Below are 23,060 nucleotides of genomic sequence, written 5' to 3'. Positions count from 1 at the left end.
TGTGCACTTTTTATTCCTTTGGGGAAATATATATATTTCCTTTGTAATGCATTCTTTTTAAATTATAGTAGCCTTGACATAGTGGCCAAAGCCATTTGTCTAGAAGTTTCTTTTTAAAGGATCCAAGGTGTCTTTTCTGCCATGTTTGTTATATACCATGGTCTTTATCTTAATCTTGATTCTTGCTCATTTTGTTCATGAATCTAGCGTGGTTTATTTGGAGCCCAGTTGACAAGAACCCTTATGACTGGTATAAAATGTAGTTCATTGTTGCATCTTTAATTGAACAGGCTAGCTATTGATTCCACCCTTCACTAAGTTGCTGTACCTTGATTCTTAGGGGCAGGGTAGAGGTGGTTACCACAGAGCTCAGAGGGCTTTCGGCTCTTTGCTAAAGACTGAAATAGTCACTGACTTAGTTCACACTACCAAACTTCATAAACCAGTAAGAAATGTAGACAGAAATGATCAAGATTTAGCGATAGCTAAATCTACTGCTTACCAAGAAAGCAGGGTTGCTAGAAAGAATGAGTTGTCTTTTTGGCAGGGTTAAGGAGCAGGTGATGTGGTTGAGGAGAGGAAAGATTTAGAAATAGATCCTTAAAGTGTCAGAAACCCAATGATTTTGGGAATTGTAGACTTATCTAAAAAATCATGTATCTCATACGCTAAATTTTGAAAGCCTTTGAAAATTACAGAATATAGTGGCCCTTTTGAAAAAAACTGTTTTACGGTGTTCTAAGACACAAACCAGACTTAAAAGTGTTTAAACTTGACATTTTGTAGCAGTTTGCTAGAAACAAACCCAATAGACAAGTTACAAATGCTGACAAAGACCTCACTTTATTCTGTCATCCATAGATGGACCACACCCGCTAGAAAATTAGAAAAACCATATTCTCCTGGGTCAGTTGATACCTTTTTTCTTGGCTTTGATTTTGGCATTACTACTTTGGGGGTTATGGGCTCAAAACTGAATTTGGTGAGTCTTGAGAGAGAATGGTGCTGTGGATGGAGAATGGAAGGGAGGTGTTATGTTATAAGTTCAGCATAGTAGCTCCCTCATATGTTACCATCTCACTGTCTTCTGTCCCATAATTATACTTTGAGAGCAGGGACCCTTGGTGGGAGCGGATATTATGGTGCCGTTATGGAAAATTTCAAGTAGAGAGCTTACTAGTCTTGGAAGTCTTCATCACCACCAGTCTACCTTAACCCTGTTGACTAGTCCTATATTTAAGTTGTGCGATTTCAAAAACTGTGTCCTTTGACTCTGAAATGTTCTTTTCTCTTGGTCCTGAGAGGGTGATGCATGTTATCAGAAATTACTGGGTTTTTTTGGTTTTTGTTTTGTTTTTTGTATGGCCTTTTATATATCCCCCAAATCATCTAAGTATAGGAAATTAGATACTCTGCATACATTATAAGAGATAATTTGGCTTGTCTGTGTTTTTAAAGAGCTGCTTACAAACCCATATGAGAAGATGGTAGCTGATCTATACCCATATAGTTCTGGGAAAGGTTATAGTATCTGTCTTCATTAGCTGAGTGTGTTCTGTGTTGGTTGATGGAAAGAAAAAAAGAGAAACTAATTAAATTGGTAGTCTACTCTTCTCCATGGTAGATGTGCTAGGTTTGGAAAAGAGTACTAGACGTAGTTGAAAAGAAAAGACATTTATATTCCTTGTCCCCTTACTCAGTTTTCTGCCTGCTGAAAGTAATAGGTATGTTTCCTTACATTTCCCTATCTTGTTTGTTTGCAGCCCACTGCCCTGGCACGTTAGTTCTGTGACCTTGTTGTCCTCTTCAGAGTAGTCCTCTTCCAACTTGAAAGTTGGAAATATGTAAAAATGTGAACCTTCTGTGGCAGGGCTAATCAGAGAGTTGTCTCCCAAGACTAGGCAGGAGCTAAAGGAAACGTAAATCCAGTCTGAAGGAAAAGTGAAAAATCACAGTTGGATACAAATAAGGGGGTAAGTGAAAGGCAAAATACAAAATAGAGGATTTCAGCGTGTACCCACTTGAGAGTGCTCGCTGTGCTAGAGTGAAACCTGAGAGTTACTAAGAATAACTTCACATATCCAGGCAGTCAGGTCTGGTGTGTGGGAGAGAGAACAGAATCCTGATTCAGATGCTGTATTCTCTGCCCTGGATACAGAGCAGCACCATCCAGTTCGTCTTATTCTTCGGATAGTTTAGATTCATTGCTCACCTTCACTGGGCAGCTTTTGGAGGTCACAGAGGATTCTGGCAGCCCTTGCAAAGGATATTTTTATTAGATTGGATTATAGTTTAGAGTTGCCCAGCTGCCAGAAGAGTAGGACCTAATCCATTTCCCTAAGTAAGTGATTGTTTTTTTAAAGTTTAGTTTTTAGCTTTGTTTGTTGACTGGCAAGATTTTTTATTCAAATACAAAGGACAGGGTGTAAGTTACAAGTGAAGCCAGTGTTGCCTTTTGTTGGTTTGCCTTGAGAATGGCATTTGAGATCCAGTTAGGCTGCCGTGTCTTTCTGCCTGATACTTGTGATGATAGTGCCCTCTCTGCCTGGTCTCAGGACAGGCAGAGAACGTCTGGCATAGCAGCCAAACTCAAGAAAGCTTGCTGCTTCAGTTTTGACTTATGGAAGACTGTTCTTTCCACAGATTTTTGCAGCTCAAGTAGCAGCCCTTCTTTCCAGCCCATCAAAAGCCACATAACCATTCCAACAGCCCATGTGATGCCTTCTACTTTGGGGACCTCGCCTGCCAAGCCAAATTCTACACCTGCTGGACCCTCTTCCTCCAAACTCCCTTTGTCAGGGTTGGCTGAAAGTGTGGGGATGACAAGAAATGGAGACCTCGGTGCAATGAAACGTTCTGCTGGCTTATCTAGAGATTTCATGTATCTTTGTGGTGCTGACGGAGAAAATGGAATTGAGCAGTCCTGGTATCCAGCAGTGGGCCATGAAAGAGAAGAAGGGATGAGGAAATTTGATATTCCCGCTATGGAGTCTACCCTCAATCAGTCGGCAATGATGGAGACACTTTATACAGATCCCCACTACCGAGTCCACTTCCACAACCCAAGAACCGACACAAACAAGGAGTTATACAAAGTGTTGCCTGAGACCAAGAAGGCACCAGGCGGTGGGGTAGTATGTGAGCAGAATGGACCACACCCTAGCAGCAGTGGGGTGCTCCCTTTGGGACTCCAGCCTGCTCCTGGGCTCTCCAACCCTCTACCCTCTCAGGTGTGGCAGCCAAATCCTGACCCTTGGCATCCCCGTGAGCGATCTTGTGAGCTCAGCACTTGTCGGCAGCAGCTGGAGTTGATCCGTTTACAGATGGAGCAAATGCAGGTAGAGGCCCTTCTTTCTTGGAGTTTGTCAGTTCTTTGCAGATCTTAGAACTGTCCTATAAGTTTTAACTCTAAAGAAAACATTTATAAGAAAGAGGGAATATGTTTGTGGGTTGGAAATGAAGCCTTGTGAAAATGCCATTGAATCTGTTGGTGGTCTAATAAAACAGCAGGTAGGTTCTCCGAAGTAAAGGGAAAACCCAAAGAGCTAGGACACTAACACTGATTGTGTACTTATGTACCAGTCACTAGGCTAGGTACTTTCATTTACAAAGTCTTATTTCATCCTTATAGCATTCTGATGAGTTAAATGTAGAAATTTACCAGGTTCTTCAAATAAGTAATCTGTTCAGGGTCACAAAGCTGGTAAGTGCCAGAGCTTAGGGTTTGAAAAACCATCTTTGAACTCCTATGTTCTTTCCTCTATACCACTTTTGTGTTTAAAAAAAAAAGTCCGTGTGCTGCTTAAGAGTGGGAAGGAACGAAGCAGGACATATTCTCCTTTCTTCGTTGGTGAGGACATCTTAGCTCCTGGTTTGCCTCTGTTGCCAGATAATGAAAGATAACTGACCTTTTCTTAGAAACTGGAGCCTTTCTGTGCAGGGAGTGTCCAGTTGGCACAAGTCTCCCTGGCAGGTTCTTTCCAGTCATGCATCAGAGCTAAAATTATTTCATAAACACTAGGCCTTCTCATACTGAGCCAAAGTGAGCCTTGACTGCAGACACAACTAGGTATTGCTCAGGTGTTTTCAGGTGCCTATGAGTCAAGATCAAGCCCCTCTGGGCCTGCCTGTCTTTCAGCTTCAGAACGGAGCCATCTGCCATCATCCCGCTGCTTTTGCTCCTTCACTGCCCACATTAGAACCAGCACAGTGGATCAGCATCCTGAACAGTAATGAACACCTTTTGAAGGAAAAGGAGCTCCTCATTGACAAGTAAGAGGGCCAGGGTGCCATACGGCCAGCCTCTGCTCTCCCAGCCCCCACTGAGGGCACCTAATGAGGTCTCCCCAGGGCAGCACATCTGCCTTTGTTTTTAGGCCCACACCTTGCGTCATGGTAAAGCTAGGTTTGTAAGCAGCCTAGTCATGTAACTGACTAATATGATAGACCAGTTGTGTTTATCTGCAGGAGCTCTGGGGAGTGCCTGGGAGGGACAGCCAGTTCTTTGCAGCTGATCTTTCATTTCCCTTCAGCATTTCCCCTTCCTCCTCCTTCAGCAAAACAGTATTGCCGAGAATCTAAGGTCTTTGCTTACACGGTATGGATTGTACCCATCTAAGGAAAGTGGGGGCTCATATTGCAGGTGAGTTAGTGTCAGGACCCTCATTCTACTGGCTTTTGCAGGCAGAGAAAACACATCTCTCAGCTGGAGCAGAAAGTGCGAGAGAGTGAACTACAAGTCCACAATGCCCTTTTGGGCCGCCCTGCCCCCTTTGGGGATGTCTGCTTGCTGAGGCTGCAGGTAAGCATTGGCAGCCAGGATGGCATTCTGCTTGTCATAAATCAGTGTCTTCCCTGTGCTTGGCAATTTTAGGTATCCAGGAGATAGGAAAGGGACCAATTGATGTAAAGTGTCCTTGCCCTCAAAGAGTAAACATTCTAATTGTAAAGCATTCCTTGTTCTGCCCTTGTAGGGGCAGAAAAGGCTTGAAGGTAGAATCAGGTGGAAGTCCAGATACCTTGGACTGGACCAGTGCATTGGTGTTGGGACCTACTTGAGAGAAAAGGAAGGCAGAGCGAGGTACATAATAAAGTCCTAGAGTTGGGTGATGTTCTGAGAAGTCTTAATCTACTAGTAGCCCTGGCCAAATGGAGGGAGAGGCAGAGGTAATGGGGGATTTTTTAGAGCCGTTTTCATTTTTCTTCTTCCATGTCTAGGAGCAACTGAAGGAAGCCATCCTCACTGAGGTCAGTGGCTCTAAAAGAAGGCTGCTTTGTTGACCACACTTCTGCAATTTGGACTTTTCAGTGATAGGTATTAGACAGGTTATGGTACTGGCCTTGGCACTGGCCCACTAGGTAGTGGGCCTGTTAAACCAGTGTTCTGTCTTGTAGAATCAGAATGTTAGAGTGAGAAGGGCCCTTAGATAAAATCTAATTCAGTCCTCTAATTTACTGATGAAAAAATTGAGGCCCAAGAAAGAGGAAGAACTTATCGATGATCATATAGAGAATGAGTGGAGGAGAACCGGGCCTTGAGCCCAGGTCTTCTGATATCTTGTCTTGTGTTCCTTCCATTATACTACAACTCCTTAGGTATTGCTTTAACGCACTGGTTTTGAAATGTGGGTGTGCATCAGAATCACCTAGAGGGCTTGTTAAAACACAGATTATTGAGACCCATCCCCAGAGTTTCTGATTCAGTGGGCCTGGGAGTTGGGCTCAAGAATTTGCATTTCTAACAAATTCCCAGGTGATGCTGAAGCATCCTAGGACCACACTTTGAGAAGCATTGCTTGAAGGAATTCTTTGAGAAAGGTGATATTTGACCACAAAGTATGCTGGGGATAAGTAAAGTACATGGGACTATAAGGGTAAGGAACAGTTATATATCGAGAATCTTTCTGCAGGAATTGCAGCGAGAGAACACTTTCTTACGTGCACAATTTGCACAGAAGACAGAAGCCTTGAGCAAAGAAAAGATCGAGCTTGAAAGGAAACTCTCTGCTTCAGAAGTTGAAGTCCAGCTCATCAGAGAGTCACTCAAAGTGGCATTGCAGAAGCATTCAGAGGAAGGGAAGAAACAGGAAGAAAGGGTGAGCTAAGGAGCTGATAGCTGTCTAATTCACAAAGGAGTTGGCAGTCAGCCCTCTCCTGCCAAACCCTAAGCTGTTTCTGGCCCCCATTCTTGGAACCAGAAGGAGCCAATTGGTGAGACCCTACATTAACTTCTCATGCAGGACTGATCTGCTAGAAATAGAACCTCTCCTTTCTGCTTCATCTCCACAAAACTACCCCAGACAGGGAAAGTTGTATAATCCCTCACTGCCCCAGGTTGTGTTGGGCTGCCACCTGGCCTGGGTGGAAAACCAGCCCGAACAGTCAAACCAGATGGTACTGTTGCAAGATGTTTAAACACCTGTGATAGATTTATATCATTCAGCCTGGTTTCTCCTCACTCTACCTAAATAAGTAGAGAAGAATTCCATGTGTGCAGCCAGTTTGGAAGTTTTTACATTTTTGCCATTACTCTTAGAATTGCCTTAGGGTGAGGTTAGTCATCATAGAAGGAGCTGATTTAAAATCTTTTGGTTCTCTTCATAGCTTCCTCTAATGCAGATGTTCTTGAGGGGCCGATTTAGTAATGTTTAGTTCTGGACCACTTGCATCAAAATCAACTAGAGCAGTGCTTCTTAAACTTTAATGTCCTTAAGAAACACTTGGAGATCCAAATTCAGCAGTTCTAGAAGGGGAGGGAGACCTGAGGGCCTACATTTCTAACAAGCTCCTTGATGTCGTTGATACAAGGATTTAGATAGAGGCTTGTTAAAAAAGAGGCTTGTTAAAAAAGAAACTTTTTTTTTTTTTTTTGGTGAGGAAGATTGGCCCTGAGCTAAGATCTGTTGCCATCTTCCTCTATTTTTGTGTGTGGGATGCCGCCACAACATGGCCTGATGAGTGGTGTAGGTCCATGCCTGGGACCCAAACCTGCAAACCTCAGGCCGCCAAAGGGGAGCATGCCAGAGCTTAACCACTGTGCCACCGGGCCAGCCCTGCTTTTTTTTTTTTGGTGAGGAACATCTGTGCCAATCTTCCTCTATTTTGTATGTGGGACGCCACCACAGCATGGCTTGATGAGCAGTGTGTAGGTCCACAGCCAGGATCTGAACTCACGAAGCAGAGTGCACGAACTTAACCACTACACTACCGGGTTGGCCCTAAAACTTTTAATCAAAATAATACATGTATCTAAGTTAAATAATTAAATACCAGTATGTTTATAATAAAAATTAGTAGTTCTATGCCCAGCCGCACTCCACAAAGGTATCCATCCTCAACTCTTCTCTTTCTTCTGATATATATACCTCTATGTTTCTGAATAGTATTCTTTTCTTGCGTTTTGTTGCTGTTTTTGTTTCGTGGTTGCAATATCTTATCTCACTGATGATATTGATTTTACCTTTTGGGATGTCTGCATCTACTTACAGTGTGGTTTCTTGTTTCCTTCAGGTCCTTTTTATTTTGTTTTGGTGTCTTTCATGTTAGAGGCTTGGTGATCCTTGAATGAGTGGGCACTCATATTTAAGAATGAAGTATTTAAAAGCTGGGTGGAAGCTCTGGGTTCGTGGTAGTTGCCTGGTAGACTTCACTGAAAGATGATCAGACTTAGACTGTCTTTTCACTTGGGAACCCTCAAATCTCAATATCTGAAAGTCTTATCTCACTCTCTCTAGAAAAGAATCTTCAGCCTGCTGCCTGGCGGGGAGGCTGGGGGAAGGAATGCTTTTGGCCTTTAGGTTCTCGACACGGAGGAGATTAAGCTTCGAGTCCCACAGTTCTATACATAGATTTTTGCTTATATTTATTTTCAGCCTAGTGCTTCACTCTCTCTCTTTGCTGTGGCTGATATCCCTGAGTCTGGAATCTCTCTCATTTGATTTCTCCAGAGAATAAATCTCCAGTGTCCTCTTGGGGAAACCTAGGGTGAGGATAGTATCCAGCTAACTTGTATATAGACTTCTAGTAAGTCCTCCTATTTTTCAGGTCTGTGGCTGATAGCTGCCTCAGAGGTACCTGGTGCTTCGAGTACAGAGATTCTTGGAGATTGTGAAGGGCACGTTATTTTCCAAATTGTCTGTAGCTTCCACTGTGGATTATAATTCCTCTGCTCCAAGTCTTTTATCCCCTGTCCACTTTTGTCTTCGAAAAATGCTTTGAAATCTTTTGTATACTTTTTGTCTCCTCTCTTTTGACTTTTTTAGGTTAATACTTTATTTCCTTCCTTTCATTTTAGAAATATTTTGGAAGGAAGAGAACATAAACTTCTATGGTCAGTCCACCTTTTTTTTTGAGGAAGATTGGCCCTGAGCTAACATCTGTTGCCAATCTTCCTCTTTTTTCTTTCTTCTCTCCAAAGCCCCAGTACATAGTTGTATATCCTAGTTGTAGGTCCTTCTAGTTCTTCTGTGTGGGATGCCGCCTCAGCATGGCTTGATAAGTGGTGAGTAGGTCCATGCCCAGGATCCGAATCGGTGAACCCCAAGTCGCCAAAGCGGAACACACGAACTTAACTGCTATGCTACTGGGCCGGCCCCTCCACAATTTTTTTAATTGAAAGTTGGTTATCAGCATTTTCAATAACCTTCCCAGGTGATTCTGATGCATATTAAAATGTGAGAGTCACTGGTTTGGAGCTTGAAGGGGACAGATTGTACCTGGGGTAAAGCTTTTGGCTGATTTTCAAGGATCTCTCTTAGTACTGTCTTGTCTTTGGATTAAATTAGGCCTGTGCCTCCTCTTTGGCATCCGTAGATCTGCCTTACTTTTTCTCTGCTTTCTCTTGCTTCCTCCAGCTTCCTTTTTCATAAGCCAAAGAAAAAGCCATAATAGTGAAGAAAAAATCTCCATTCAACAAATTTTGATTGAGTGCCTGCTGTGTGACAAGCATTGTGCTGTGTGTTGGGAATATGATAATGAGCAAAATGGACACAGCCTCTCCTCTCAAGGAGTTTACAGTCTCAGTAGCCCTTCCAGATGTTTACTTAGCTTTATATCATGTGTAGTGTTCAGGGGAGAATGCATTACGTATTTAACCAGAATGGACCAGACTGGGTGTATGTTTGCAGGGAAGTTGAATATACTTTTTCAATTCCGTTTTGATGGAGACCGCCCAGAGTTAGTGTCAGACTCCACCGGTTTAAGGGCACAGTGCCCAAGAAGACCGCACTTACTTCAGATTCCAGCTGCAAGTTCTAGGTTCCCCAGGCCACCAATACTTCTGACCAACTGGCTACAAATCCAGGGGTTCCCATGACCCCATGAAGTTCAGTAATTTGCCAGAACAACTTAGAACTCAGGGAAGTGCTATACTTAGGATTTCAGTTTTATTATAAAGGATACAAATCAGGACAAGCCAAATGAAGAGACACATGGGGTGAGGTCTGAGAAGCTCCTAAAAGCAGGGTTTCTGTGCCTTCTTCCTGTGGAATCTGGGCATGTCACCCTACTAGCACATCCATGTGTTCACCAACCAGGAAGCTCCACTGAGCTTCAGTGTCCAGAGTTTTTTTGGGGTTGTGTTATATAGGCATGATTGAACTCAATCTCCTGCCCTCCTCCCCTCCTCACAGAAAGTTGGGCTCAACTCCATTGGTCTTTCTAGTGACCAGCTCCCATTCTGAGTCATCTCACTAACATAAATGCATTCATGGTGGGCTCTGGCCCACCATTATACAGGACTGCTACCAATTTTTAAAAACTGCCCTTTTTCCTTGCCGTTGATTGGAAAGTTCAAATGTGTTAACTGCAGTTTATGCCCTAATCTCAAATGGCAAAATTTGATTAGCTTCCTACCTTCATTGCAGTAGAACAATATTTACAGCCCTAAAGGCAAAGATAGTGGTCACTTTGAAAAAAGTTGATGTTTACGGTTCTAGAGGAGTCAGTGGAGACAGATTCTTGACATTTCTTTACCTAGGTCAAGGGTCGTGATAAACATATCAATAATTTGAAAAAGAAATGTCAAAAGGAATCAGAGCAGAACCGGGAGAAGCAGCAGCGTATTGAGACCTTGGAGCGTTACCTGGCTGACCTGCCCACTCTGGAAGACCATCAGAAGCAGAGCCAGCAGGTAGCAGCAATGTCTGGGCATACCCGGGGTAAGCAGGGAGTGACCAAGCAGGGGGACTTTCTCAGCCTATGCTGTATGCAGTTACCCTGGGGCTTTCTGAAAGGAAAATCCCAAAGGAGTCATGTACAGACTCACGTCTGTCAAATTTGCAACTGGACTGCAAATGTTTTGAGATAGCCAGACAAAGTCTTCCTTGGCTTGTTGACCTAAACATGGGATCCTGTCTCTCAGCTTAAGGATTCTGAGTTGAAGAGCACAGAGCTACAGGAGAGAGTGACTGAGCTGGAGAGTTTGCTGGAGGAGACGCAGGCAGCCTGCAGAGAGAAGGAGGTTCAACTGGAAAGCCTGAGACAGAGAGAAGCAGAATTTTCCTCCACTAGACTTAGGTAAATACCCCTGTGGGATTGAGGAAAAGAGTGGAGAGGTAGGGTCTGGTCCTGGCTACCCCACTTATTACCTGTGTGACCTTGGGCAAATCGCTTTACTTCTCTGAGCTTCGTTTTCTTTGGATTGTGAGTAATAGAAAAGCTACTTATGAGCAAGGAATATGTCTTTGAGATGGAGTGTGGGGGTGTATAGTGTGCACTAGGGGCTTGTCACTGTATCCTTTGGAAGGATCCAACCCAGTGCCTGGCATAATATTACTGGAGAATAATCTGTGAGTATGTGTGTGTTGAATGAACAGAAGCACTTTATAAACTGGGAAATGAGTTATCTGTATATTTGCAAAAGTAGATTCTGGTGCTGAGGTCTGGAGGTTATCCTCATTTTAAACCTTGTAAGCCAAAGGCTACCAGGAGCATCTGTTTCTCTTCAGCCCTAGGGATTCCTCTCCATTGCCATGACAGGTTCTGAGAACAAAACAAGATGCCATAATGTACTCTCAGCGTGTCTTGGGAGCCTCCTCCATATTAATAGCAGTTTCTGGAAATATAATGGCTGTTTCAACAGCCTCTTGGACCAAATCCAGTTTCTAATGGGGTGGATTGGATTTCTCATCCCATATTCAACCACAGTGACCCTGTTGTTTATCTGAGCAGATGGGCCATGATGAAAGTAATTGTGGAGATCCGTTGGAGGAGACCGTTGGTTGGAGTCAGAAGTGAGGTTAGAGGACAAAGTTGCCTTTGCCCCAGACTATCTGTGCCAAGAAAAAAAGAGATTTTTTTCTATTTTCCAAAATTTTTACAGTATACATGTATGACTTTTATAATCTGAATACATGCAATGAATATTTATTTTTAAATATCAAAACAAAGAATAAAAGAGTCTTGGGCAGGTAGAGACTTGGTGGCACATCATATAGACACTGGCCTCTAGGGAAGCGAACTCAAAGACACTGAGCAGCTTCTTTGTGGCGTGAGTTAAGACGTTATCCCCAGCCATGCCACGGAAGGGTCTTGCCCCAAAACATACAGTAAATAACAGAATCAGGAGTCAAAGCCACATGTCTCTGACTTCAGAGTTCTTGAAGAGACCACTGTCTTTCAGCCTGCAAGATATGCAGTGTGTGGAGGAGGCCAGTGGAGACGGTCCAGCCCAACAGGGAGAAGGTCCAAAAGTGGAAATGGAGTCCTGGCAGAAGGAATGTGATGCTCTCCGAAAGGTGACTGAAGGTGTCCAGGCTGTAACGGGGTAGGCTGAGAGAAAAGAGAAGATTGTGTATTGGGAAGCAACCATGAATTTCTGGCCCTGGGCCACCGAGGGTCTGCTCCCCAGAGCTTTTCTCTCTTTTCTGAGAAGTCACCGCTGCATAATAAGTTTGCATTTTAGATATTCATCCTTACAACAGGCAAGCAAAGTTAGGAGCATCCAGACTAGATGCTCCAAAATGGTGTACTGAAGCTTGGTGTACTTCATTTATGGCTCAGACACCATATAAGAACCTCTTGCATTGGGCAGGTGAGGTGGCCCTAATTCAGCAGAGGAAAAGGAGCCAGGACCTGCCAGTGAGACTGATCACATGTCAGCAAAAAAGAAGACCCAGAAATGGTTCAGAGAATACCTGAGGTCTCAAAGGATAGGAAACTAGGCTGGGGCTGGTTCAAGTTCTCTTCTTGGAGAGTCGGTGTGACCATAGCTATAAGTAACAACAACTACCACAGCCCTGTATAGAGCAGGCTTCATTAAACTGAATTTTTAGTCATGTTCTTTACCAAAGAATCAGAATGTGCAGTGGCTGTATATAAAGTTGATTCCACTGGCCTACAGTCATCGGGGTGAGGGTCTCTGCCCCTTACCCTCACCCCACACCAATAGTGGTCAGTGGGTCCACATTACATTTCTGTTTAATTCTCTGTGACTGGAGCACAGGAGTGTGAAGCTAGTTAGCCAGGGTAGGGAATTTGAGTTATAGTTCTGTAGGTAGAGCTAACTTGTCTTCACCCTGGTCTCTATTGACAGGCCGTAGCCAGTGGGGCTAATAGCCGGACCACCAGTCCTAGTGCAGCCTCCTGCCCTATGACTTCACTGTCGGCCTGTGCTTACAGCCTTCCTTGGTAACTTTGCCTTTCAGATTGTGGAGAAGCAACAGCAGAAGATGGATCAGTTGCGTTCACAAGTACAGGTGATTTGGAGTCCTTGGGACATGGTGGGCAGAACCTAATGATGGAATCTCTAGAATTCAGCCAACACTTTATTCTCTGCCATGCAATTTGCTCAGTGTTAGGAGTGCAGCAAGAATGAGACCCAATCAGTGCTTTTACCCTACAGTCTCGTTGGGAAGGGCTTTCAGCACAGTACTGTGAGAGCAATGTCCATGTTACCCTGGGAGAACATAGAAGAGTCAGTGGGAGTCAGGGTCAAGGAATCGTTTCTGGAGATCATGAGCCTTGAAGGAGGAGGAGGAGTTAGCCAGGCAAAGAAGAAGAGCTGGATAGGATGGTGTTGGAATTCCAGATAGAAGGAACAGCACGAGTGGGAACATGGAGGCATGAAACAGCATGGTTTGAACGTGAAGCCGCAAGCAGTTTGATATTGTTGGAGTCAGGTGGTAAATGGAGAGCTAGGCTATGGGAGGGCTTTGTTTCTTTCTTTTTTTTTAAATCTTGTGAGGAAGATCAGCCCTGAGCTAACATCCATGCCAATCCTCCTCTGTTTTTTTCACCGAGGAAGACTGGCCCTGGGCTAACATCCATGCTCACCTTCCTCCACTGTTATATGGGACGCTACCACGCCACCACAGCATGGCCTGACAAGCGGTGCGTCGGTGCAGGCCTGGGATCTGAACCTGGGCCGCCAGCAGCGGAGCACGCGCGCTTAACCGCTACGCCATGGGGCCGGCCCCAGGGCTTTGTTTCTTAAACTAAGTTAGCTTTTATTCTTTAGGGAGGTGATGAGAATCTACTATAGCGTTTAATTGGAGTGTGATGTGGTCAGGTTTGCAACTCAGGCTTGAGTGTGGAAGAAGATTTTCACTTGGAGCAAGGCAAGGCTGGAGGCTAGTGGACTATTGCAGAAATCCTAGTGAGACGATGAAGGAACCTGGCATAAGGCAGCATAGCAAGGAGGAGATGTGAGGGGACATATTGAAGTGAATTTTAGGAGGTAAAATTGAGAGGAATCAGTGACTAACAAAATGTAAGGAGTTGAAGAATAAGAAAAAATCAACAATGACTCCTGCTTTCTATTTTGGGCCAGGATGGGAGTGTCCCTAATTGAGTTCTCCAAGAAATTCTAGGTAAAGTAGGTTCACTCAGGTCCTGTTTGGATTCTGAAAGAGATTTTCACACCAAAATAGGTGAAATGCCCTCACTCTGAGGAGCAACTAAAAGCTGCAGTCCTGCCTTTGCCATTATTTGGGTCTGGCTATGGCTATTTAGTTCACCTGTTCCAAGTCCTGTAAGGAGATAGTCAAGCCTAGTGAGTGTTTTATGTACCCATTTGAAATCCCAGGTTTTTAGTGGACTTTTTCCACGAGTAGTTGTAAATTGGCTGTGTCCGCCGGAGAAGGTGAGTTCAGAGTCTGCTTACGCCGCCATCTTGACTTCTCTCTCTTTAGTAGACTTTTTAGTGGAGCTCAAGGTAGGTTTCCTGGAACCCTGAGGTTCCACAAAAGTTGAAAAAGCATAACATTTTATTTTTATTTTTTTCTGAGGAAGACTGGCTCTGAGCTAACATCTATTGCCAATCCTCCTCCTTTTTCTTTTTTTTCCCCAAAGCCCCAGTAGATGGTTGTATGTCTAGTTGCACATCCTTCTAGTTGCTGTATGTGGGACGCGGCCTCAGCATGACCGGAGAGGCGGTGCATCGGTGCGCGCCCGGGATCTGAACCCGGGCTGCCAGTAGCAGAGCGTGCGCGCTTAACCGCTAAGTCACGGGGCCAGCCCAGCACGACATTTTAAATAGTACATTTACCCATGATAGGCTTCTCAGGCAAATTAGAATGTCAGGTGAATTTGCTGGAATTAGGCGGATTCAGTGTGGTTGCCTTGGGTATTTCATGGTAACGAGACATTCTCCTTGGCAGTTACATTTTTTATTAATGCAAAATGGGAAAATTCAGACTCTTTTTACACTTTTATTTGTTCAAGTCAGTTTCAGAATTGGGGGGAAATTGGAGTGAATAGAATGAGATGCAGGAGGTCCGGCCCCATGGCTTAGCGGTTAAGTGCACTCACTCCGCTACTGGCAGCCCGGGTTTGGATCCTGGGCGCGCACCGACACACCACTTCTCTGGCCATGCTGAGGCCGCGTCCCACATACAGCAACTGTGGATGTGCCACTATGACATACAACTACCTACTGGGGCTTCGGGGGAAAAAAAGGAGGAGGATTGGCAATAGATGTTAGCTCAGAGCCGGTCTTCCTCAGCAAAAATGAGGAGGATTAGCATGGATGTTAGCTCAGGGCTGATCTTCCTCACGAAAAAAAAAAAAAAAGAATGAGAGGCAGGAGATCATAAACATAAATACCTCCCTTTCCCTAACGCTGACTACCCCTACACAGACACACTCTACACAGTATTATCAAGGGCATTTGGCTGTGAGCTCCTCAAAGACAGGTACTATTTGTTTTGTTGTTTTTTTTTTTTTGTGAGGAAGATCAGCCCTGAGCTAATGTCCATGCCAATCCTCCTCTTTTTGCTGAGGAAGACTGGCCCTGGGCTAACATCTGTGCCCACCTCCCTCCACTTTATATGGGATGCCGCCACAGCATGGTTTGACAAGTGGTGCATCGGTGTGCACCCGGGATCTTAACCCAGGCTGCCATCAGTGGAGCACGCGCACTTAACCGCTAAGCCATGGGGCCGGCCCCAGGTATTCTTTTCAGTATTCTCAGTGCCTTTCACAGTTAAGTGCTCAATAAATATTGAACTCAGCTGAATGGCACATTCCCTGCCCTCAAGAAAGTTATGGTCTGGTGGAGGGAGGAATCATGTGCCAGCCAACAAATGTACTCATGAGCCATGATGGGGGTAGGAGTAGCAGGGCAAGATTAAGATTAATTGGATCTGATTTGCAGATTAAGGAAGGCTCAGGTGGGCCTTGGAGGTTTCCCTGGGTGACAGGCAGCACAGAAGAGCAATCTGAGCAAAGGGGAAGAGGAGTGAGCAACAGCATTGGACCTGGAGCCTTCAGGGGTAATGGCCAGTTAGTCATTCTGTGTGGCTGGAGTGGAGGCTGTGTGGAGGGTAAAAGGAGATATGGCTAGAAAAGTAGGTAGGGGCCAGACTGGCCTGGAATGCCCTACTGAGGAGCTGGCCTCTATTTGGAACACGGTCAGGGGCTATAGGAGGGTTGCAGTAGAAAGTCACAGATCAGGGCTGTTCTACAATAATCTCTTAGTAGCAGTGTTTGCATAGGCTGGGGCTTTATTGTCTAGTCCAGGCCAAAGGTAGTATGGTCTGAACCAGACTTGTTATTCCTGGTGTGTTCTCCCACCACTCCTTGCCGTGGGATTCAGAGCCTAGAGCAGGAAGTGGCTCAAGAAGAAGAAACAAGTCAGGCCCTGAAAGAGGAGGCCCAGCGGAGGGAGACAGCCCTGCAGCAGCTGCGCACAGCTGTGAAAGAGGTGAGTAGCATGAGCTGGGCCCCTTGGTACTGCTTCCACAAACCTGATTTCTCTGTGTACCCTCCCCATCCCTACTCCCACGAGAGCCCCCACATAAGAAGAGACATTGCATCATCCTCTGTATTAAACGTCCTAAGCCTGTCTTAGAGTGGCCATAAGTACCCAGGAATGCTTTTTGGATGTGGAAAGTCATTCTCTCTCCCCTTGTCTTCCTGCAGCCACAGGTTTGTAGGGTTGGGGAGGAAGGGTTCAAGAAGACTAAGGGTTTGATTGTCCTCATGGAGTAGACAGAGCTGTCAGCAGGGGGCGACCAAGTTCACTAGCCAGGTGCCTAGGAAGGAGTCTCCCAGAGCTCAGACTGTCACATGGCCCGCTGTGGGTGAAGGGCTGGGACTGGAGGAGGAACTCTATTCAGTGTCTTTAAAACAGAATAGAGGAAGGGAGGGAAGGAGAGTAAGTTAAGCTGTTTAGGGAGAGGCGGGAAGGAAAGAGACACAGATATACATGAATAGCTGGTCTATATAGTGACTCCACTGAGGGAAAGGTTTGAAAAGGCAGGACATATTCTGGCACTGTGTTTTCCAGGTCCCCAGCTTCCCCAGCCCCCCACTCAGTGGCCACTAGCTGTCATGTCTTTCTTGCCCCGTTTATTCCTCTGATGCACTCTGATGAGGCTGGCTGGGGGCCACTTTTGTCAGGGTGGCAGGGAGAGATTGAAACCAGTGTCTCCTCAGATTTCATGGTTCACGTTAAGCCTTCTCTAATAGCCTGGCTAACAGAGTTGGCTGTGGGACTGGCTTCAGATAGAGTTCCGAGGGGCGGGAGCATCTTCTCTGGTTCCTGAACAGAAACCTGGAGGCTGATGACTCAGAGTCTGCTGGGGAACAGTTTCCTCTCCTGAGGGCCCAACCTACCTGCAGGAGAAACTAAGCCTAATATTGTTGGGGGTGGGCGGGGAGCATTGCCTGTGACTCATAGCCTCCCCTCGACATACATATATACATATATACACACTCATGCACAGATACTCTGTCCTGCCCTGGGCCTGGGTTAATGTGCTTGTTTGTCTGCTCAGCTTTCAGCGCAGAACCAGGACCTGATTGAGAAGAATCTGACGCTCCAGGAACACCTGCGCCAGGCCCGACCAGGGTCCCCATCTTCATCAGATACTGCCCAGCTGGCATTTGAGCTGCAGCAGGAGTTGTCCAGTTGCCTTCAAGATCTGCAGGCTGTCTGCAGCATTGTGACCCAGAGGGCCCAAGGCCATGACCCCAATCTCTCCCTACTACTGGGCATTCACTGTGAGTCCTCAGGCCAGTGCGGGACCCAGGAGAGAGTGGTTTTCATTCTCCTCTTGCCCCCATCCAACTCTCCCATCCTTAGGGTAACGTGTAAACAGGGCTGCTTAGGCCTGGTGACTGCCCTCTTGGGAGTTGATGTGTTTTGCCAAGTAGATGTTCAGTAAATCTGTTTTGGAAACAGGCATCCGTATGGGGTACCTGGGTGCAGAACAAACAAAAAGTGGCCTTTAGGCAGTGAGTTTTCAGCCCACTCTCCCCCCAGCTGCTTTTTTTAAAAGTGTCTTATCCCAAGACCACAGGCCTCAAGGTACAGCCTATCCATACTGCCCCCTCCACGTGAATGCGTCTTCTAACTGACTTACTAACATTCTCTCAATGCTCTCCTCCCCAGCTGCACAGCACCCAGGGACTCAGCTAGATTTCCAGAAGCCAGATGTGATCAGGAGGAAACTAGAAGAGGTTCAACAGCTGCGCCGTGACATCGAGGACTTAAGGACCACCATGTCAGACAGATATGCACAGGACATGGGAGAAAACTGTGTCACACAGTGAGGAATGCTGGGGGTGAGATAGGTCGTATTCCCTCAGGGAGGATCTGGTTTGCTGAGAGCCCAGTCCAGCAGGTCCTGCCCTGACAGTCTCCTGCCTTCTGTCTGCTGCTATTCCCAGAGAGAAGGTGAAGGAGAGGTAAGAGCCTGCATCTGGGGCCAAGGGCTGATTAGGGAACTGCGCCTGCCCTGTTCTACATTGGCTTTCCCTTGTTGGGTTGCATTTGTCCTGTCATCTAGATTTACCCTTTGAGGGTGAGTTACTAATTAACTTTTGCAGGCCAACTGATAAGTTCTCATAGACTGTTCCCAGCTCCAGGCAGACGTCAAAGGCAAACAGGCTGCTCACATCCCTTCTCCATCCTCTGGGATGGATCCACATTCATTCCCACTCCATACTTTCATCCTGCTGATGCCCAGAATTCATTAGAGGGGCCTGGAAAGACTGAGTACCAGTAACAGTGGCCATTTGAGAATTCTCAGGCCCCATGTGCCAGCCTTCCTGGGAGCTGAGCTGGCTTTCTGGGTTTTCTTAGACCCAGTTTCACTGCTGCTTCCTCAGGGCTCTTGTTCTCACAGATGCCTCAGGGTGATCTATTCATTAGCAAAGCACTCACTAAAATTGGAGGCCAGGGGATTATAGCCAGGGCTCCTTCATCTGTGCTACTATGCCATTTTATAGGAGACCCCACTCTCCAGCTGCCCTGTCCCCTTAGGGCCCTGGCCAGGTAGTTAGCACAGCCCCCTTCTCCTTTGTTCTCAGGCCGTCCAGGTAGCCCCTTTCTTGGGCTTTGAGTACAAACTCTTCTCTATGGTTCTGGGTTTGGGCAGGATTTTTCCCCAGAATACCACAGGGCATCTGTCAAGCTGCTCACCCCTTCCCCCTGGGGCTGGGGCTGGTGTCCAGCCCTCTCATTTGTGCCTCTCTTGTGTTTGGGGGCGGGGGTCCTTTCCCTTTCCTGCTCTGGGCTCTTTGAGATTTCCCAGTACCCAGCACAGGTTGGCTTTAAGGTACAGCTTTTAGTGTTTTCTGGGGTTTTTTTGTTTGTTTCTTTGGGGCCTTTGGACCCTCTGCTTTCTGGTTTCTCTTGCCTCCTCATTTAGAGAGTATCTCACAATTGTTTGTATCTGGTTGTTGGGCTGATCCCAGGCCTCCTCTAGATCTGGAACCAGGCCAAGCCGGGCTGAGTGGGTATGGGGAAACCCAGAGTCAGCCACTACGTAGTGCTTGCTGAGCTTTGGGCTGTCAGGGCAGCATCCTGGACCTCACTCCTGGGCCTGAATGAGACTCCTTCTTAAGTGTTTTTACAAGTTTGTGTTTTATTTATGGAGTGACTTATTCCTTCCATTCAGAACAGCCCCACCCAGCCATCCTCTCAGCCTCTGGGCTCCTGCCTCCTAAAAGCAGAACCGCCTAGTTGGTCTCCACCCTGTGGTGGGAGCCCAGCCATCATGCTCACGGGTATTTTTCCTCATAAAGTTTATAAGCAGTTATTTATATGAATCCTTGTTATGTCAACTGGTTTGTATTGCGTATTTTGATTACAAAATAAAACATTTAACAGACTGCTCAGTTTTCCATTGCTTTCCATCACCACCATCCCCTACTCCACCCCTCATTTTGGCTTGTTGGAGCCAAAGCCTGGGTGTTTAACCAAGTTCCCCAGACAGCAGCAAGGAGGAACCTTTGGCGGGTCCAGCCTCACATCGTATCTCTGCCACTTCGGCTCCCCTGTCATTCTATGAGGACAAATAGGATCTCTTCCCACACCACTTTCTATTGGGCAAAGCTGCCCTGAGTCATAGAGCAAGTTTGTCATTGGAGTTTCAGTAATCCTCTGAGAGAGGAAGTCGGCTGCCTCTCGGTTGCTGTGAGGAAGTAGCTTCCCCAGAGCACTGCAGGGCACTGTTTGCCTCAGGGAGCTAGGGCTGTCTTCCTGGGCTACTCTCCCAGCCCTGGACCTGGGGGCCCTTCTGAGGGGCATTATGTCCAACCTGAGACAGATAGCTGAGTCTCCAGAGTTGAGCTGGTTGCTGGAGTCTGCTCCCTCCGAACCCCCTGAGTTTTTGCTGAGAGTAGGAGCAGTTTTGAAGTGGAGTTTGCATTTGCATCATGGGGTTGGAATTGAGCTGAGGCCACCCCAAGACAAGCTGTGGATCTTTAACAAGGGCCCAGGCTCTCCGAGTCCTGACACCAACCTCTGCATCCACCCTTTCCAGAGCTAGTAGCCTCTTAACCTTGCCTCCATCTGGCTCTTTGTGGGTGCGGCCCTGTCTTTTGCCACCACCCTTCCTTGTCTAAACCTGCCTATTCGAGTGGAGAGGAACTTCTTTGGGGAAAATCTCTAAGCGGAGGCTGGCCCTGCTTAGGTGTGCCTCCTATCCCGCGGGGTTAGCCATGTGTGGGTGTCCTCCGAGGGAATGTGGGGAGGGGTCCCTTGAAGTGAGCTTCCCTAGCTTGGGAACTTTAGGTTTGGAAACAGCCCAAACCAAAGCCGAGTTGCGCTCTGTGCTATCGTGGCAGCGAGGGTGGGTAGTTGGGTGCAGCAAACTCGGGCGCGGCTGAGGAGCAGGCTTTTGCCAAACCCTCGCCCCTGTCCTCCTGGCCTTTCCCGCCACCGGGTCCCGCCGCAGCCTCACACTGTGAGCCCAGGATCAGGGGAGGGCTGAAGGGGGAGGACCTGCGAGGGACTGGGGTCCTGGGCCCGCTGGCCCCTGAGAGGGAAAGGGGGGGGGGGGGATGGCGGCGCTCGGGGCGGGGTCGCGCAAGCCCCGCCCCGGCCGCGCGCCTGCCCGTGCCGCCCATTGGTCCCGAGAGCAGTGACTCGCGGGCTGAGCAGGAAGGAAACCGCTCCCGAGCGCGGCGGCGGCGTCGTCTCCAGGCCGTAGAGCTGCAGCCATCGCCTCCCGTCCGCCTGTCGGCCCGTCGGTCCACCCGCAGCATGAGCGGCCTGCGCGTCTACAGCACGTCGGTCACCGGCTCCCGCGAAGTGAGTGCGCGCCCCGGGCCCGCGCTGGGGGAGAGCGTGGGCAGCCGTGTCCCGGTGCTCCGGACCCGGCGCCCGGGACCCGCCCCCAGGGCGAGGGCGGGGGGCGACGAGGTGCAGGGCACGGCCTCCCGGGTCGGGTCCGGGGGCGGGCTCCGCGCCCCATCCTGAACCCCTTCATCGGGCATCCTGGGTCCTTAGCAGCATCAGCGCGCCACGGGATACCCACGCGATGCCCACGCCCATCCTCCGTCACTTGGACACCCATCCTGTGCACCCCCACTACCAGCTGACCCTGACCACAGCCTGATGTTGCCCTTCCTCTCCTCCTCCGTGTGTGTACCTGTACCTGGGGCGGGGATGACCGCTTACCAGCCTCCACCCAGGCCTGCCCTGCCTTCCCCTCGCTGAGCTCCTGACTCTCCCCATCCAGAACTTTATCCCACTTCCCTTCATTCTGACCCCCTCGCCCATGGTTGGTGGTCCCTCTGTCATCCTGCACCACTGAAAGCCTGACTCATCCTCCCAACTCCTAGTGGCCAGAACCTCCCCCAGGGTGTGGAGGGGGACAAGGGGACAAAAGCTCCTGGCCACAGTTCCTTTCTCTCTGCCCAGGGTTCCCCCCATAAGTCCTCCAGTATGCTCGCTAACCCCTGCCCACCCTCTGCCCCCAGATCAAGTCCCAGCAGAGTGAGGTGACACGCATCCTGGATGGGAAGCGCATCCAGTACCAGCTAGTGGACATCTCCCAGGACAACGCCCTGCGGGATGAGATGCGAGCCTTGGCGGGCAACCCTAAGGCCACCCCACCCCAGATTGTCAACGGGGACCAGTACTGTGGGGTATGGGCCTGGGGGTTGGGGGTGGGGGGAGTGTTGGAGGAGGACCCTAGCCAGAGTCAGACCTGAGACAAAGCACCAGCACTCAGGTGACCACCCCTCGCCTCCCCTCCCCCAGGACTATGAGCTCTTCGTGGAGGCTGTGGAACAAAACACGCTGCAGGAGTTCCTGAAACTGGCCTAAGTCAAGCTGGCCCACTGGACTCCATCAACACATTCCCCCCAGGCATCGCCCACCCGGCCGTGAAAGACCTCGTGACCAACTAAATCCCTGTTATTCCTCACCTTCTGACCTGGAGCCCCTCCCCCAACCCAAGCCCCTTCTCCCCTGTCGCCCCCTCTCCCCATTCAGAGGCCACATTTCCTTACCCACTAGTCTCAGAAATTGTCTTAAGCAACAGCCCAAGTGCTGGCTATCCTCAGCCAGGCCCTGGGGCTGCCACCCTGCCTGACACTGGCTGATGGGCACCTTTGTTGGTTCCATTAGTCAGGGCTCTGCCAAAAGCCCCGCAATCCCCAACCTGGGACCACCCTAGAGACAATTAAATGTCCCATTCCATTAGCACTGTGTCTGTTTGGTGTGGCCTGGGCATCCTGTGGCCCTGCTTTGAGCAAGGCTGGTAGATGTGACTGTGCTGAGGCTGTGCTCCTGTTGGCAGGTCAGTTGACCTGTCCCCTGTGTGGCATCTGTGTGTGTGATAGTGCATGTGTGTGATTATATGTCCGGTACACACGTATCTGTGTAGACCAGTGGTTTCTGGCAACAGTGTGGGTGGGTCACCCTCCAGTTCACACGCATGTGATGGTGTCCATGCCACGCCCATGCCTTGGTGTGTACTGCACATTTGCATGCTTGTCCGTAATGTGGCTGTGCCATGTGGCTGCCTGCCTGTGTTCTAGCAGATTGGCTAAGTGTGGGTGTGTCATGGGAGTGGGTACACAGCTGCAGTCCTGCCAGTTTGTGGACAGTGGCTTTGTGCATAGTGTTGAGGAAGTGTCCCCACGTGCTTGTGGTTCTGTGTATGTGCACACAGGGATCTGCTAGCTGCACACTTGCACTCATGAGGCTCTGCTACCCCAGCTGAGGCTGAGCTGGGGCCCACCTTCCCTCCACTAGACTGCCTTCCCTCCATTGGATCTGCTTAGCCCTTCTGGGGAGAAGGAGGAACCTAGAGGACAAAGACCCAGCGTCAGGCCCGCCAGCTGGGGATCGAGTTACGGAGGGGCGGGTCAGCACCGCCCCC

General features: G+C 48.1%; 2 protein-coding genes across 4 annotated transcripts in view; both read left to right on the top strand.

The window, feature by feature from the left end:
* CEP85 (centrosomal protein 85) overlaps window positions 1-19,557 on the top strand; it is a 30,264-nt gene extending 10,707 nt beyond the window's left edge. The window contains exons 4-15 of one of the 3 annotated variants that reach the window (XM_087446520.1): window positions 2,644-3,338; window positions 4,139-4,272; window positions 4,684-4,801; window positions 5,218-5,247; window positions 5,910-6,095; window positions 9,977-10,129; window positions 10,361-10,515; window positions 11,621-11,735; window positions 12,645-12,695; window positions 16,034-16,141; window positions 17,217-17,442; window positions 17,834-19,557. In XM_087446520.1, the coding sequence (XP_087302646.1) occupies window positions 2,644-3,338; window positions 4,139-4,272; window positions 4,684-4,801; window positions 5,218-5,247; window positions 5,910-6,095; window positions 9,977-10,129; window positions 10,361-10,515; window positions 11,621-11,735; window positions 12,645-12,695; window positions 16,034-16,141; window positions 17,217-17,442; window positions 17,834-17,994 (2,132 nt within the window). In that variant the 3' untranslated portion in view covers window positions 17,995-19,557. The remainder of the gene's footprint in view (window positions 1-2,643; window positions 3,339-4,138; window positions 4,273-4,683; window positions 4,802-5,217; window positions 5,248-5,909; window positions 6,096-9,976; window positions 10,130-10,360; window positions 10,516-11,620; window positions 11,736-12,644; window positions 12,696-16,033; window positions 16,142-17,216; window positions 17,443-17,833) is intronic. The other 2 variants (XM_014784002.2, XM_087446521.1) reach the window with 2 other exon arrangements.
* Window positions 19,558-20,812: 1,255 nt separating this feature from the next.
* On the top strand, window positions 20,813-22,378 carry SH3BGRL3 (SH3 domain binding glutamate rich protein like 3). Its single transcript, XM_004425772.3, has 3 exons — window positions 20,813-20,980; window positions 21,652-21,819; window positions 21,935-22,378. Exons 1-3 carry the CDS (start codon window positions 20,933-20,935, stop codon window positions 21,998-22,000), a joined length of 282 nt encoding a protein of 93 aa, XP_004425829.1. The 5' UTR covers window positions 20,813-20,932; the 3' UTR covers window positions 22,001-22,378.
* Window positions 22,379-23,060: the final 682 nt, after the last annotated feature.

This window comes from Ceratotherium simum, chromosome 22 (assembly GCF_057802395.1).
Source record: "Ceratotherium simum simum isolate JZ-2026a chromosome 22, ASM5780239v1, whole genome shotgun sequence".
NCBI lineage: Eukaryota > Metazoa > Chordata > Mammalia > Perissodactyla > Rhinocerotidae > Ceratotherium > Ceratotherium simum.
The sequence above is the reverse complement of the archived record's forward strand: the minus strand, read 5'-3'. Positions and strand labels throughout refer to the sequence as shown.

Coding starts and splice junctions, on each gene's coding strand:
- SH3BGRL3 (XM_004425772.3), top strand. CDS start 20,933: ATGAGCGGCCTGCGCGTCTACAGCACGTCGGTCACCGGCTCCCGCGAA. Junction 20,981..21,651: donor CGGTCACCGGCTCCCGCGAA/GTGAGTGCGCGC, acceptor CTCTGCCCCCAG/ATCAAGTCCCAGCAGAGTGA. Junction 21,820..21,934: donor ACGGGGACCAGTACTGTGGG/GTATGGGCCTGG, acceptor CCCCTCCCCCAG/GACTATGAGCTCTTCGTGGA.